The sequence below is a fragment of the Abrus precatorius genome, unplaced genomic scaffold (genome assembly GCF_003935025.1).
Source record: "Abrus precatorius isolate BTA unplaced genomic scaffold, Abrus_2018 Scaffold7, whole genome shotgun sequence".
NCBI classification, from domain to species: domain Eukaryota; kingdom Viridiplantae; phylum Streptophyta; class Magnoliopsida; order Fabales; family Fabaceae; genus Abrus; species Abrus precatorius.
In genome coordinates this window covers 33,386,040-33,403,865 of record NW_020874417.1, presented here as the reverse complement: position 1 = coordinate 33,403,865, position 17,826 = coordinate 33,386,040, and the positions used below count along the sequence as shown (strand labels likewise).

The 17,826-nt window shown below is 31.0% G+C and overlaps 2 protein-coding genes across 2 annotated transcripts; one reads left to right on the top strand and one right to left on the bottom strand.

Annotated features, from left to right (window-relative positions):
• Window positions 1–1,030: 1,030 nt before the first annotated feature.
• Window positions 1,031–3,921, bottom strand: LOC113873653 (beta-conglycinin, beta chain-like). Its single transcript, XM_027511869.1, has 7 exons — window positions 3,735–3,921; window positions 2,610–3,398; window positions 2,322–2,497; window positions 2,132–2,212; window positions 1,740–2,015; window positions 1,321–1,621; window positions 1,031–1,227 (listed from the first exon to the last, which is right to left on the bottom strand). The coding sequence occupies exons 1-7, from the start codon at window positions 3,919–3,921 to the stop codon at window positions 1,031–1,033; spliced, it is 2,007 nt and encodes a 668-aa protein (XP_027367670.1).
• A 9,045-nt stretch (window positions 3,922–12,966) lies between these two features.
• Window positions 12,967–14,070, top strand: LOC113871835 (transcription factor DICHOTOMA-like). The gene has a single exon (XM_027508930.1). It carries the CDS (start codon window positions 12,967–12,969, stop codon window positions 14,068–14,070), a length of 1,104 nt encoding a protein of 367 aa, XP_027364731.1.
• Window positions 14,071–17,826: the final 3,756 nt, after the last annotated feature.

Below are 17,826 nucleotides of genomic sequence, written 5' to 3'. Positions count from 1 at the left end.
AGAAGGTTGAGCATGGGTTCAAGCAAGAGAAAGAGTGTAGGGGTTGGGTTACTTCATCAGTTTAGATGCAAGTTTGGTAAAGATAGCATGTGCATGGTGGTGGGGTGTTCTCTTGCCAAATTATACATTTCCTTGTTGGATTATAATATTATTCCTCTGCACACCATCATAAATTTACGGCACCAAGGCTTGTTTACTGAAAAATGTTGAGACATTGTGGACCAACTCCATGGCAGTGCGTTTTAAGTTTGTACATAAATTATGAATATAATTAAGCCTTAAAATCAATATTTTAAAAACTGAATGACAATTTTAATAATAAATTCTGAAGTAATACATCATGACAAGGTTTTTTAAAAGATCAATTGTGCTACAAAACAATTTCACGATCGTCCATGATTTAAGAAAAGAAGAGAAATCACCACTAGAGAATTCCCCTGTTCTGGTGCAACTTGCTAGGTGAGGTGTGGCAAATGGTTGGTTGCCTGGATCTAAATTAAACAATGGTGGATAAATGAAACAAGAAATGTATGACATTTTCTAGTTTTACGGCAACTTCATTTGGCAGAGAAGAGATAGTCTAGTGTTAGGAAGACCCAAAGACGACATCGTCAAGCATATTCAGATCAGCATTGAACTTTTTAACAAAAGTCAACGGAATGCGCTCAATTTCCACGCAAAGCTCTATCGGAATGTTCCCTTAATTGTATGACTTTAATTTAAATACATCTTCTCAGACAATCTTAAAATCATTTTCTAAAAAATGTCAACTCTATATCATAGATTTTCTAAAAATGAGATTAGATTCCATGTAAAATCGCCACCTGAACTAACAGATGCGTGCTATAAGCCTATAACCAAATCCAATTGGCTAAGCAGACAGTTGCAGTAGAGAAAAACCAAAACCAGATTGCTTGATTTATTTATTCATAGGAAAAAGGTAGAGCTCTAGTTGTAGTTGCGAATCCTCATATTTTCATCGCTCACTACAAGCTCTTAGGTAGCATACATACATGAGTTACATATTTATTCAGTAAAAAGCGTTCAAAATTGAAGATAGGCGATCCTTTCTGCTCTTTTTCCCCTCCTCACTTTGCTGAGGTTGAGCATCCACAAAGTAGGATTCGCTCTGCTTCTTTAATAGTTTCTCAAGTTGTTGACCAGACCCAGGGAACGCAAGCACCATCACTTGCTTATGTATCTGCCTTATCACATTGTCTTTCTCACCTTCACATTTTCAATCACCAAGGAAATAACTCAATCAGCAATGTTCTTCATTTCACATGCCATAATAACACAAAAGTAGTATTCAGTATATACCTGCGAGGAAGTTCCTTTGGTTGTTCTCAGCATTGATACCAAAAGCAACTATATGAAAATCTGTTGAAGCGTTGATGGCAACTGGGTGAGATGCTGGAATTACGAATATATCGCCTTCAGACAACTTGGCTCTGTAACTCTGCACTTTTCTAGTTCCTTCTTGTTCCTCCTCCTCTTCCTGCTCTTGCTCTTGCTTTTGCTGTTGCTCTTCTAGACCCACAAGTTCAAGTTTTGCTTTTCCCTTGTTAACCACTAGTACCACTATGGCCTTTGAATTGTAGTGTGGCAGAAGAAGACCTCCCTAAATTAAGAAAAAAGGTATTTATAAGTCTCATTAGCAAAGAATCAAGCAAGCAAATAATTAATAGAAGTGAATAATGGCATAGCTTAGTTTGTTTGTTGGTGTTTTGCATACATACCTCCTCAATCTCTACACAGCTGAGGAAGATATCCAATTCCTGAAGCTGTGGATTTTTGTGTGGGGGGATCTCAAAGAACTTGCCAAACTTGTTGGAATAGATTGGGCCTCGGGTTCTCAAGTTGAATGGTTCATCTTCAGAGGAAATGGTTTTTCTTGAGCTGGATTTGGCATGCTTGCTTAGCTCCCGGACCTGTTCCTTTGACACTTCGACTATCGCTCCCTCTTCTTGTTTCTCATCTTCCAATAGAATCTTCTTTATCTTCTCGAATGGTGTCTATATATTTAATGTAACAATAAAACAATCACACAAATTGATTGTTATATTTAGTGTAACAACATCAATTACACTGTAATTAAGAGAAATTAGATATTGGTGTGTTGCTTGCTTACATCGAAGGAGGCCTCAAGAATATTCTCGCTGAACCCGCGGAAGAAGGATTCGTCGTCTTCACTGTTAGATGGATAGAAGTTCTATAGAATAAAGAAAAGATAGAGATTAGTTTTATTTCACAGATGGAATTGAGACAAATTGTAAGAATAAACAATCTAAATCAAAATGTTACAAGAATTTAAGTAGTACCGTGAATTTGCCGGGTTTGTTAACGGGTATGGCGAGTTTTATTACTCTGAGGTTCTGATTATTGTCTCGGTTAAGCATATAGAATGTGGTCCCCGCAGGGATTCTCAGTGCATCGCCACGCTCAAGGATGTAAGTTTTACTCTCCTGAGGGCCCAAAAAGGTAAGTATGGCACTCCCTGCAATTTATTAGTCCCAATATAATTAACAAAGTGAGTGCCATGAATCACCCTTGGGTAATTAATTAATTAATACAAACAAGTGGTGATTAATTAATTATTAGCAAATTACCTTCAGCGACAACTAGGAGGAAATCAGCATCAGAGTGGTGTGGGAGAACAAGGGTGCTGGGTTTGGACTTATACTCAATGATCCTGTAGTTTCGGAGGTTGTGGAGTTTGTTGGAGCGTTGGTCGAACCTCTGGAGGACACGAATATAACCGTGTTCGTTGTTGACGAGTGTGCGGAACCTGTTGGACCTAAAGTGAAAAGGATTCTTTTGTTTCTGTGACTTTGATTCTGAACTTTGCCCTTCTTCACTCTCTTCCTCCTTGTGATGATGTTGGTGCTCTTCCTCGTGCTCCTCCTTGTGATGATGTTGGTGCTCTTCCTCGTGCTCCTTTTCCTGAGGATGGTGTGGTGATGGACGTGGGCGAGGCCATGGTTGATCATGCTCTTCTTGTTCATGCTCTTCTTCCTTTTGATGATGTTGGTGCTCTTCCTTTTCCTGAGGATGGTGTGGTCGTGGTTCTTTTTCATGCTCTTGTTCCTTTTGATGATGTTGGTGCTCTTCCTCGTGCTCCTTTTCCTGAGGAGGATGTCGTGGTCGTGGGCGAGGCCATGGTTGATCATGCTCTTCTTGTTTGTGCGCTTCTTCCTTTTGATGATGTTGGTGCTCTTCCTCGTGCTCTTTTTCCTGGGGATGTTGTGGTTGTGGACGTGGGTGAGGCCATGGTTGATCATGCTCTTCTTCCTTTTGATGATGTTGGTGCTCTTCCTCGTGCTCCTTTTCCTGGGGATGTTGTGGTTGTGGACGTGGGTGAGGCCATGGTTGATCATGCTCTTCTTCCTTTTGATGATGTTGGTGCTGTTCTCTGTGCTCGTGCTCCTTTTCCTGAGAATGCTGTGGTCGTGGAAGTGGGCGAGGCCATGGTTGATCATGCTCTTCTTCCTTTTGATGATGTTGGTGCTGTTCTTTTTGCTCATGCTCCGTTTCCTGGGGAGGATGAGGTTGACGTGGTCGTGGACGTGGACGTGGACGTGGTCGTGGACGTGGGTGTGGTTGATCTTGCTCTTGTTGTTCCTTTTCCTCCTTCTCACCCTCCTGGCGTCCCCTTTGTCTCTGTGATTCTCCATGTTCCTTCTCTTCATGTGATGGAGGTTCTTCTTCTTCTTGGGGCTCTTTGCTCTCAGGATCCTTAAAGATCTTGCAACGAGCAAGGCATGCTTGTTGCCTGTGTGCATCTTGCTCTCTCTTGCAACTCTGAAGGCACTTATGGTAACTGGGACTCTCATTTTCCCAGTAGGCAAAGCCAAATGAGACAGAAACTGATGCTAGGAAAACAATTCCCAGCAACAGCAACAGTGGAAAACGAGCTTTCATCATAGTGGATATTCTGTCTCTTAAATTATTGCACTTCCTCTGGATTATGAGAAGATGAGGTGAGGTTAGGAGTATTTATAGTTATAGAGATGAGAAGAGCCCCATTAAGATGCATGGACATTTGGCCACGGGGTGGCATGCAGATTGACGAGTGTTGAGATGAATAAAGTTGATGTGGCGGGAAGAAAATAAGGGTCTGAGGTTGGGTCCCATAGAGAACAATGGTGTGGGCTTGAGAGTAGAGTTGGTGAGATTTGGGCTGCATAGACGACACCTTAGGTGATAACGTGTTAATGTGCATGGCATTTGGGGTCCATTTCTTTTAGGGACGCGGCGATCTTGATCAGCTAGTGCCTAAGGGATATTTGGATAAGAGAAGTGAACCGGACGTGAGGTTTTTCTATTTCTATTTCGATGATTTTGGACATCGTTTTGGAAATAAATCTTTTCTTTTGTTTCTCTTTTATTTCCTAGGCCATTCATGGTTGGTTTTCTCTTGTTCAAGGTTGAATTGAAGAGAACCGAGAGATATGTGGTTCTCCGGACTAGATAATTGATCAGTACGGACCATTATCACCAAACTAGCTAATATGTTGCAATTGGAGTTCAAAACACTAACACATGCACTTCATACAATAATATAATTGTACGATATAAGGATAATGACTGATTATCATGCTTGACTATTGTCATTTATTTAGTTATTTGTTTAGGGTGAAAAGATGTGCAAAATAAACGAGTATTTCTTATTAATTGGAATTTAGATATTTTTAAAATATAATTGATTTTATTTTGAGATATTTTTTATCTTTTACATATTTTTATATTTTAGAAAAATCAAATCACACACTCTTATTTATTGTTATTTTTATTTATAATTTTTTTTTTATTTTTTTATTAATTTTATTAAAAAAGTAAAGAATTATTCTAAAAATAAATTATTAAAATATAAATGATAATAAATATTCTAAATAAATACATGCATAATTAATCAAGTAATAATGATCGTTTAGCACCCTTTAGTATGTTGGAAGTATAAAATAAGAGATAAAAACAAATAGAGAAAACGACAAATATAAAGTGGTATGACATAAAAGAAGAAAGAAAATATGAGATAGATATAAAAATTGAGATGTTAAATAATTAAATAGTATAAACAAATATTTTTAGTGTATATGCATAAGTACGTGTTAAAAAAATATATTTTATTAATCATATGACATTAAAATATAAAAAATTAATTTACAAAAAATAAAAAAATAAAAAAAATTATAACATTCTTAAAGAGAGAGAACATTAACAAATTAACCTGCTCTAGCTCATAAGATTATATTCTTATTTAAAAATGTGTAAAAGGGAATTTGTATTTTAAAATAATTTATTACAAATTATTAATTATTTCAAAAAAAGATCATTATTTTAATTTAATTTTCATATATTTCTATTTTAATTGATGATACGAAAAATATTAAAAGAGTGAAAAAGTAATTTAAATTAAATAAAAAATTAAAATATATACATGATTAACTTAAATTAAATAGCAGATTAAAATTACAAAATATAAAATATGGATAATAATTTAAAAGATTAAACTGAAGGTTTTAAAAATAAAAACATCACGTATATTTTGGAAATATAAATAAATAAATATTTTTAATTAATTTATGAAGAAAACACATTGTTTATATAATATATAATTATATGTAAAATATTTATTTTAGGCGTTGAGTGTTTGTTTTTTTTTCGAAAACGGATTCTATTGCACTTAACTTCTAGTATGGAGCCTTTATATTCTTATTTAAAAATATAATACGACATAAAATAATTGAATTTTTTATTTTTACTTTTCCTGTTGGAATGATGCTTTTGTCTTTGTCAACATGTTAGCTTGGCAACTTAGTGATTAATTTGTTCAATGCTTTATGGTTTTGCATTATGTTGCTTTCATCATGGATGTTTATTTTCTGCATTTTAATTACTTCAAAAACGTTAGAAGTGTCAAATCCTATATTTTAGTACAAAATTATATGTCGGAACGGGAACTAATTTTTATACATGCGATCTAGAAATTATATATATTAAAATACAGTATTTTAAAAAAATTATAACAATTTAAAATTTAAAAATCATTTCAAAATTATTAATGACAATTTTCAATGTAAGTACTGGTAAAATAATAAAAAGTTATAAAATTTTAATAATTATCAATAATAATTAAAAAAATTATAAAGAGTTAAAAAAATTTCATAATGATATTTTAAAAAATAAAAAATTGGTCAGTGATAATTTAAAAAAAACAAATTACCAAAAAAATGTTATTAACAATTTTTTTAAAAATTTTCATATTTTCATAATTCTGTTCAGAACATCATATTTTGTTAATTTTTTCATATAAATCCAATCAAATTTGAGCTCTACTCGTGTTACTTTCAACAATATTTAATGTCAAAATTATTACATTAATTACTAATGTAAAATTCTATGAAAAAGTCTGTTACATGAATTGCTTATATTTTGCTAGTTGGCCATAAATTTGTTTGCTTTGGAAATTCAATAGTGTTTTCGAAGATAAAAATAAGAATCCGATATCTGCTATAAGAGGTATTGTACGAGTATGGAAATGAGTTAACTTATGTGAAATATCAAATTTAATTAATTTTTTATTTGTAACATTATCTAAACTATCCCAACCAAAAGTAAGTCAGATAGTTGACTCTAAAAATAAAATATCTACATTCAAAATTATTAATTAATTATTTTAAAAAAAATATAATATTCAAATTATTTATTTTATATTGTGTGTGTGCATATAATAATAATAGTAATAAGTAATAGTGGTAGTAGTTTAGCACTTTTTAAGTCGATTTAACCCGAAATTTTGAATCAATATGCTTTTCTTATGTGTGTGGTGAGGATTCAGTTATTTCAAAAATAAATTATGTTGTAAATTTTAGTAGTTTAACTATGTAACATTATCTTAATAACTATGCACTTAAAATTTTAGACAATTTTAATATTAGTATAAAGTATGCCATCTATTAATGTCGAGTGAAGAACGTCAATTAAGAACATTTAATATGATTTAATAAATGTTCTTAATTACGCTGAAAAGAAAGTAAAACTAGCTTTTTATATATTTTTATCATAATAATTTTTTCATTAAATACATTTTAATTTTCTTATATTTCAAATGTAAAAAAAAAAACACCAAAAAGCATTTTATTCTAACAATACAAATAACGCTTTTCCATCGTTTATGACGCCATTTTCTGTGTGTTTGTAAATAGCTTCTCACCCAAAGAAGGTGTCGCTTCCATTATTATATTTCAGGGACAAAATGACCCACTCTGCTTATGATATTTCAATGTGATTTATGAGTGGTTTGCATTTTTCCACTTAAACTAAGTTTTTGGACTACGTTAAAAGTTAACCTCTGGATGTAATCGTTTAGAAAAAATTAGTTATACGTTTGTGACAATGAAAAAAGAAACAAATTATTTCTTAAACTTTTTATGTAAAGATTAAAATATATTTTTCATTTAAAATTTTTAATAAAAAATAGCATTAAGTGTAGAATTAAATTAAATTTAATTAGAATATTAAAATAACATTAATTTAATATTCTATTAATAGTAATATACTGGATATATTATTATGCTGCCGCGAAATAGTGAGCGAAAGGTAAATAGATATGAACATATCCTCATTTTATTGTAACTAAATGGAAGATTAGACGAGTTTATGCTTTATCGTTGAACACAACTAATAACAAGTTGAATGTAACATGCGTAGAACTGCTTTACAGGAAAGGAATCGATTGCAGTAGTCAACAAAAAAGTATCTTGGGGTGCGTTATATTGTTATCCAAATATTAAGTTGAGTGACAGGGTTGAAATGGCAAAAAAAAGTTCCAGTAAAAAATGGCAAGAAAATAAGGTAGGATTAAAAACTTAATTGTATTCTTTACATGAAAGGAGACATTCAATAAAAACCTAAAACGGCACTGACCTCAGGTATATCACACTCACATGCTCCTTGAACATTCATATCAAGTAATTGGGGGTGTGTATACAATGTTGAATATAGGTAAAATATAATTTACTTTCACCTTGAAGCTAAATGTCTTGCCTACCAGGGTTAACCTTGCTCACAATAATATTATTGTTGATCATATCAAATTGTGCATATGATCAACAGTTCTAGATATTTGCTTTCCACCAATTCTCTTAATGTATAAAGGCCACAAGCAGCATGCCACCAGAAACATACATGCAGACAAACAGTAGATAGACTAATAGTTGGTGGGACACATTCAAGTTTCGACTATGGCTAGTGAAAGTGTACGAATGGAGGAGTAAGCCAAGAGGTATAATAGCAGTCATTTTGAAAAGGTAACAGAATCGGATAATTTAGCCAAAAAAATTGAAGAGACAGGTGGGTGAATGGCATCAAGTGAACTTCACGTGTAATATATAGTATATATTAAGTGGGCCTTTTTGTAATTAAGGAGTTAATCAATAATTAATAACAATTTTTTTTAATTATTGCTATTAATATATGCAGAATTGCTAACATTCGTTATGCTTATTAGTTGTTTCTCGTTAAAATTCAATAAAGGCTCTAAGTTTTTCTTTTTTAAAGGATAGCTGCATTAGCCGTTTTCCAAAGGAACTGCTGCTGTTTGGCTCTTTATCCAGATGTTCAAAACTTAACAAATTAATGGTTCCAAGTCAAATTTACTATCTAAAGACGTCTCATTTATCAAATTAGGGCTTACTTTAAGGGAGTTTTTTTATAAGTCAAAGAATATAATTAAAAGAAGTAAAGGGGTACTTCAACCCTTGTACAAGAGTGAAGAACTAAGATAACTACAGTGTGTTATACCAAAATTAGGGCTTACTTTAAGTGAGTTAATCCCAATATATTAACAATTTGTCATGATGAATCTGCATGCAACAATTTTGATCTAACTTTAATAATAAATTTTGCACTAAAACGTTTAATTTATCCTATGCTTCATTTTACAAAAAATACTTCGTCTCTCAACTTTCCCAACATCGAAACAGCACAAAATATAGAGACCTGTAGCTCAAATTAGGACCAAAGTATCAAAGTAATATAAAATTACCAAAATGCTTTAAAATGTTTCAAAGCTATTGCAATGATGTTGAGAATCCCAATAAAGAAAATTCTTTAAAAAATTTGTTAATATTAAAATTGAATAACTTATAGTAACATATTATATTTCAAGAAAAGAGAAGGTAATTTTTAAAAGAAAATGCGGAAGGAAATTGAATTTAAGCATCTTTCAAGAAATAAAAATACATTCCACTATTCAATAATATATTTTTTGACATTATAATTTTAAAAAGATAACTCATTATAATTTTTTACTTAATTTAATAAATAATTTAATATTTTAATAAAATTAAGTGTAATGATATATTAGCAGATGATTATTAAAATATTAAGTTATTAATTAAAAATATATTTATTTAAAAGTAAATTTTAAAAATTATTTATAAAATTATTATATATGGACTTTTCCTATAATTGTCGGTTGTTTTAAATATACCTTTCGGTGCAATATCACAACAGTTAAATAAAATAAAACCCTAAATAAGTTTTATCTAAGAAATTAAGAATTCAAATATCTAAGAGCTATTTTTTAAAATGATTTAATTATTACTTTTAAGGTTTTGGTTATATTCATCTTACCAATCAAATTGAATGATTTTTTTTTTTTAATTTTAATGATATCGCATTATTGAACAAATAATACTAAAATTTATATCGTTTATACCTGAAATATTATTTATTAATTTTTCTTATATATTTTTAGAGTCGCATTGAAAATCCGATGCGTTAAAAATCAAGAATCACTTTCCAAATTCGGCTTCCATCAACATTTTTAATATACATTCAGGTAAAAAATAAAAATATTTTTCATTATAAATTATAATATATAATATTATGAATATATTATATTTGTAATTATATTATTTCTTTTTTAAAATTATTATAAGTAAATTTTGAAATACACATAAAAAACATTAACTCGAATATTAATTTCATTTTGATCTAAATTCGTCTGAGTTTTCAACACAACTTCATTCTTTGAAAATCGAAATTAAAATAGTAAATTAAACTCCAACAACTCTGCTAATTGGACATGCTCAATGATCATAAATATTAATGTTAATATTTTGTTTGAGTAGATTTGTGTAAAGGAAATAAAAGAAAATGGTGTAACAAACACTCGATCGATGTCAAAGATCAAACCATTTAGTTTCTTGGTTGATGGATTGGATGCCAACTGTTGCATAGCTATCAATGCAATTATTGCTACACTAACTAGCCGGTCCACTATGAGACTGTAGAGTGCATATCTCTTATTGTGGGGTTTCTATCACCCAGCATGGTCCATTCGTTCCCTTTTTAGATAACTTAGCAAAATCTAAAACAAGTGATATTTTTCACATCGCACAATCTTTTATTAAGCAGCCATTATATCTAACTTAGATTCTGTAAAAATTCCACGCAAAGTGGTCCCAGTATAATTGCTTCATAGTAAACTCTTGTACGGTTTAGCTGTGTGGTTTTTCTTTCTCTCTCTCTCTCTCTCTCTCTCTTCTATAGGAGAAATAGTTTTGTTTGAATTACTTCGAAATCATCAAAACAACAAACAAATATCCTAAAATTATTGTTAAAAAACTGATGAATGTTGATTAGCGCTCATTATGTCTTTTTTTTTACAACGAACATTACAAAATCAGTTTAAAAAATATATATTACGTTTAGGTTTATAAATAACTTCATAAAAATAATTTTTATAATGTTTAAATTGTTTTAATCTTAAAAGTATTTTCCCTATCTATCTACTTATACATTATTGAATTAGATTAGATTTTTAAGTCTAGGTAATATATTAGATTTCTTTCTTTTACTATATGATATTCGTCATTTTAATTTTATATTCATTTTTTAGTTGTTATTTTTTTCTATTTGTGTAGTTTTTAATTTTTTAATTTTATATTTACAGATTTTATTTGTTTCCATTTAATAATCATACTTGCTATTTCTTTTATAATGCTAAGGCAAATACACACTTAATTAGGTTTAGGACGAATATCAAAGGGAAGGAAAACAAGAGAGCATGACTACCATTCTTTTTTGTGTTCTCATTTTCAATCAACCAAACATACAAGTCACTAATAATGTTATAGGCTTTGCCCTCATGCAATACAGCAATTTCACATGTTCGTATGTTTGGCCCAAAAAAATTGAATGACAATGCCTGGTTTATGGAAGACCTCCCCCAACCATTCATAAAATATCTAAGAATCCAAATGTAACATACTTCATAATAATTGTATATTCTCAGTAGAATAACTATACATAATGTAGGGTTAAAATTACTTTTAGTCTGTATTCCTAGTACTTGTCTAGATGCAAATAAAATCTTATGTACATGAGTTTATAATGTAAAAGCTATTCTTATTAGCACCTCACTAAATGTAAATTTTGAATAAAATACACTTTTCTTAACGTACTTAAATATACTTTTATAATTAGTTAAATATTAAAAATGTCCAAGTAAATTTTAAAAGATTAATTTATGAGATAAGTGTTTTAATTACTTTTAAAGAGAACTAATTATATAGAGTATGCTGAAGAGTATAAGTGTTGCTAACTATTTTTCTTTCGATAAATTAATGTAATCCAAACATACTATTAATATGACAAATTAGATTACAATATCAATTCATAGTACTACCTCTTTGTGGTAAAATAATGTTATTTTTTATGTACGTTATTTAATTTTCATATTAAAATTTAAAAAAGTATACAAGATTACTATATTCATTCAAAAGTCTAGCTTAAATCAATTGTTAAAAATTTAATGAAAGTGATACTTATATATTATAATATCTAAATAACTGATATCACACTGTTTTTTAAGCACTTGCGTATTCATATACTGTATACTATACATAGAGAAAGCATGTATCCGAGGGAAGCTGCAATCGCTGTCAGAGATGAATGAGCTTTTTTCGGGATTGAAATGAAGCTATGTGGGCGCATTCAAAAAGAACACGAAGTTTGTAGTTACCAATTTGTACTATTTTCAGCTTTTCAGAAAATTGAAAATGTAACTTTTATGATAATTATTTTTTCTTCTGAGGAATTTGTATATTTGCGTTGAGTTTATACAGAAGAAACAGGTAAGCAGCTATTACAGCCTCTCACCTACCTTTTACACTCCCTGTACGGCTTCAACTTCAAAGATCATTACCTTTCGGATAAAAACCGTCAACATAAGATCCATAAGGTTAGGGCTATTCACTTTTTCAATTGTATAACTATACTTAATTTCTGGTAACTCATTTCATTAAGAGCTAAAATAGCCACTGTAATTCAAAAGCAAATCAAACTATACCCAAGTTAGCACATTTTATTTTATTTTTTAAATCTATACACTATCCTTTATGTAGTATTGAATTTGTGTTTAAACTTGTGCTAATGCATGTCACTTAATTTTAGTTAAGCATTCTTATTGAAGTGGATGGCCCTGAATAAGCTATTTGAATATGGCACAAACCCATAAATTATTTGTGTCCTTTAGATCGTTGTGCTGTCGTGATACTTGAGCCATATTTTCTCCCTCTGCTGCCCCAACCCAGATTGGCAATAATATAGTTGTTTTAACAAAATAAATGAAGCTATGATCGAAGTACTTCATTGGCCAAAAGTAAATCTCTCTTTTTGTTGTCCTCACTTTCGTAAACAACACACACTTCTCTTTCTTTCTTTTTAAAAAATTAACTCTTTAATGGCCATGATAGTAGTACTTAGTACTTAGTAGCTAGTATACTTTCAAAGATAGAGATGGGGGAATCTCAGAAAATGATTATATAAGAGTAGGACTGTACTTGGACCGTTAAGTAGGAGCAGAGAAGCTACCTCTGTGTTATAATTGTGATCTTTTTATTCATTGCACAATAGCTAGGGTTTTCACCCACTGAAATTGGTTCCAATCTGCAGATGTTCTCATCCACATATGACTCCAACCTTTTCCCTACCTTTCCATCTTCTTCTTACCCTACCCTTCCTTTTCTCATTGATCCTGAAAATGATTTTGCAAGTAGCACCCTTCTTGATGACCCACTTGTTGTTCCCTACATACCCACTACACATGATCCTCCATTTCCTGAAGAAACTGTTGCTAATTTGGCAGTTGCTGACTGCACTGCCATGCTTGAACATGATGCAAACACAAACTATGCTTCCCACTATGGTAGCATTTCCAATTTTCTAACCCAGAAACCAGCCATAGCCAAGAAAGATAGGCACAGTAAGATTCACACGTCTCAGGGGTTAAGGGACCGTAGGGTGAGACTCTCTAGTGAAATAGCCCGCAAGTTCTTTGATCTTCAGGACATGTTAGAGTTTGACAAACCAAGTAACACCCTTGAGTGGCTCTTCACAAAGTCAGAGAATGCAATCAAAGAGCTAGCTAGAAGTAAGCATAGCTACAGTAGTAGTGGGGGTGACAAGTATTCCTGTGACCCTTCTGTGGATTCAAATAACAACAGATCATTGGTGAGTGGTGCTGATCATGGTTCTAAAGGGAGGAAGTTGAAATGGACACAGAGGGATGAAGCTGGTGTTCAGACCAAAAAGGAGTCAAGAGAAAGGGCAAGAGCAAGAGCAAGAGAAAGGACTTGTTACAAGATGTGTAGCAGTGGAAGGGTGCAGCAAGAGTTTGATGAAAGGTGCCCTGTAACTTCAACAAATGCTCAAATGCTGCACCAATTCAGGTCATCTATTCAACCTGAACCCGAGGCTTGTGCAAGATGGGTTCAACCTTATAACCCTTATCTCATAGACAGTGAAGCAGCAATAGATGGCTTCAACGTCATTGAAGAATCTATTATGATTAAAAGAAACATGAGGTCATCATCATTGATGGCTTCTAATCACCAAAACGTTGTGATCCCTAGGGATGCAAGTTTCAACAGTAACGACTTCCATCTATTACCCTATTCCACTTCCAACTGGGATACTAATGGGGCCGTTAATGGACGCTCAAACTTTAGTGGAATAGCCACAATGAATCTATCCACATGTTTCATGAACCAGTGGTAAGTTGTAATTATTCTTCTCAAATCTTTACTTGAGATTTTGAACTTTTAATGATGCTTAGAAATTTTTTGGGTCCTGATTTGTAGAGTCTTTGGAAATTCTTGGGAGGAGTGCATCAATCAGAGTCGACACTAATTTGCTAGTTTTCGGTAATATCTGATCAGAATGAAATCCTCCGGTGCTAGCTTGCCTTGTAATCATCGAATAGTTCTGTGTTCTTCTCTCTATCAGTAACTTTTTCTGCCCTATATTCCCATTTTACAATGTTTGTACTGATTCTTGCTGATAATCAGCCAATGGCATATCAAAGTTCGCATAAAGGTTTGCTGTGTCCTGCGTGTATTATTTCTGTCCAATATTTAAAGTTTGATTTAACTAGTATTATCAAAAGTACTGGAGCCACTCGCTAGCAGCTTTTTAAGCTTTTAGATTTTTATTTATATGATTGGTTAGACTTCAATGATGAAAAGCAATGATGTACTTTTGGAGCAAGGGTTTACAAGGATCAGGAGAAAACTAAAATATTTCAGCTTTTGTTTGCAGTTATGCTTATAGATCGATATTGGGGATTTGCAAATTTACACTATTTCAGCCCTAAGAATTCAAGCATGGATGAATATAGAAGTCAACCACATTTTTTACAAAAGCTCTGGGATCAATCATACAAAGAATCTCACTAGGTGTTGTTTTGCTTCAAACAGAAATTTTAATTTTTCAGTGATTTCAAGTTAAAGTCTTCTTTTCGAGTTTTTTGAAGTAAACTTGATAATCATAAATATTATAAATATGGGTTTGGTGTGCAACATATATGTTAATTTCATAAACACAGAACATATATGGAAGAATATCTACCACTGAAATTTGTTAGGGCACATAACAACTGAAAATTTTAACTCTCATCTTAAAATAAAATTATGGGTGACTCGCACACAGGGATAACTAACTATGTACCCATGTTAGAATGCCAAGGACTGATTCCTTTGAGCTGTTAAATCTTCATGTTTGAAACTGTAGCTTTCTGATTATTATAAATGATTAACAGAAACCATGTTATTTCCTTGGCAATTTGTTTCATACAAAGGGAAGGATCTTGATCTCTTTTCAGAGGTCACAGATAAATGGCTACAATCCATTGGATCAACAAGATGTTTTAATACGGTGAGAGCAAATGGGCATTATACTAGGTGATTTAATTAGTCTTGCACTCTTTGAAGCTTATCTATGTATACTAAGTGATTCACGGCTCTTCTCCAAGCAGAAATAGTGACGAACCAACTTACGGCCTTCCTTATTTTGGTCACTATATTTGCAAGTTTTTGTGCAACAACAAAATGGGATGTTTAGGGCATAGGTATTCATGCACTCAAAATGTTATTACTATGTTTACAACTTGTTGCAATGGCAGTTCACTTCTTTTCTATACAGTTTCTGTTTTGCTTTTCCTTTTTACTCCTTTTTATATTAGGTATATCTTTTGTTTGCTGAGCAAAAAAAAGAAAGTTTATTCCACAAGAGAAATGAAACAATTGGATCAGCAGATTACTGATGTTCTGATTGAAGCATGGCTATTTAATACTATTGTAAGCTTAATTTCTGGGAAGCATGATGGTGTTATAATTGATGAACTGATGGACTTTATAGTTTTTTAAGCTTTTGATATCTTGTGTATTTTTATTTATTTTTTAATATGTCAAAGAGTTTTTACCACTAGTTGAACTTCTGCCATCTATCTAAATTCCATAACCATCATAATCACTTGAGCAATGTGCCCAGGTGGGTGGAATCCTGTGTAATTTTAAATACTAAGCCTTCTTGTACAAACCGATGTTGTATATTTTTAATATTGTTACAAGAGAAATATCTTTTCTGTTGTGTTTTGAATCTGGTCTCTATTCTACATACGGCTTTAATTGTGACAGCTTACAGGATCAACAAACCAACTTGTCCTTGATTCAATATGGAAGAATGTCGGTTAACCCTATATATAGCTCAATCAGAGCTGATTTTAGGGAAATAGAAAAGATGTACTGATGTTCATGATCATAAACAAGGATAGCTGAATGTTGGATATACATGTTTAGTTTGAGCTTGTTCATTTTGACAGAATATATCCATTTGGGATTTTAGTTATGTTGATGTCATTTTCGCGGAGGGAAGGATAATCTTAAATGCCCTAACTATGTAATGAATGAAAATGAAGGGCTACGCACCGACCTATGTTTAATTAGAGTCAAAGTTTTGGTATACAGGCTTGCTTTGTTATGCATGTGCTTGTTTTCTACTCTTATTCTGCTAATGTATGTAGGTTTTCTTTTGCTCCTGTTTTATACATATCTTTCCAGTTCAAAAAAAATTGTAGGTGTTTTTCGTTGTCTTCGGTAAGGTTGCTACCCCTTCAAGCTGTAGCCTCAGTTTTCACTTCTTATTCTTTTTTTCCAGAAAAAATGTTATTTTAACACTCGAAATGAGTATCTACACTAGACACTCAATATATTTGGATGTTCAATTTTTAAAAAATTATTTTATATATAATTTTTTTTAAATAATAGTAATATAATAGAAAGATAATATAAAATAGTTAAAAGAATATTTTAACGCCCAAATATTTTAGTGTCTAATGTAGATACCCACTTTCAGAGTTAAAATAGAATTGTTATTTTTTCTGTCCCTCTTATGAATAGAATTTGACTTTTTTAAACTAAAGTTATCCACAAGAGATATATTTACGGTTAATTTGAATTATACATTTGTTTTCTTACGTGTATGTGTGTTTAGAAGTTTCAAGCACCAGTATATACAATGCAATTTAACTTCTCCAACAAGAGAGAGAAAAAAGGCAATGATAGAAAATAAAAAAATAATCAAAATATGTATAAAAGTATACAAATTGAATAATTTCTGCACGTCTCCGTAAACACTCTTGTGACCTGTGATAAGTTGACTTGTGAATTGAACCAAAATTTTCTCTCAAATTTTATTTACCAAAACTAAGATCATGGGTTTCAATTCCCACAACAAAAAAACAAAAGTTACTAAGGAGATACAGCGGCTCTCACTATTGATGCCTATTTTTTAATGACATTTTGAGAATATTTTATGAAGTGATGTTTGGGGAAAAAAAAAAGAGGAAAAAATATCTTAATAAAAATAAAAATGAAAAAAATAAAATAAGTAAAAATAATATAAAAATAATATGATTTAATCTTTATGTTGAGAGATTTTGATAAGTCAATGGTCATTGGTGACAGTATAAATATACATATAATTTAATAATTAAATAACATAATTTTATATTTTATACTTATTTATATATAATAAAATTATATTAAATAATAATTATTTTAAAAATATTTGAACTTAATTTTATAATTATGAATAGTATGGATTAAGATGATAAAATGTTAATAAAATTAAATAATTTTAAAATATAATTTATTGAAAAATCATAATTTTATTGTATAGTGTAATTTTTTAATTAAATAATAAAAATTACAATATATATTAATAATCATGAGTTTAAGATATAAGACTCTTAAAAGTACACTCTAAATTAAAAACATATGAAAATTAATAAAAAGCAATAAAAGAAAAATAAGTAACAAGTTTAATCTTCAAATTTTAGAATAAAATTAACAGAAATGTAAATTTAACACAATAATTTGTAAGTAAAATATTTTACATAATAAATTATTTAAAAATTTCTAAATATACTTTTCACATCTTGTTACAAAAATTCAAAATTTAATTTGTCATTGGCAT

Coding starts and splice junctions, on each gene's coding strand:
- LOC113871835 (XM_027508930.1), top strand. CDS start 12,967: ATGTTCTCATCCACATATGACTCCAACCTTTTCCCTACCTTTCCATCT.
- LOC113873653 (XM_027511869.1), bottom strand. CDS start 3,921: ATGAAAGCTCGTTTTCCACTGTTGCTGTTGCTGGGAATTGTTTTCCTA. Junction 3,399..3,734: donor TCGTTGCAAGATCTTTAAGG/ATCCTGAGAGCA, acceptor AACAGCACCAAC/ATCATCAAAAGGAAGAAGAG. Junction 2,213..2,321: donor ACAAACCCGGCAAATTCACG/GTACTACTTAAA, acceptor TTTATTCTATAG/AACTTCTATCCATCTAACAG.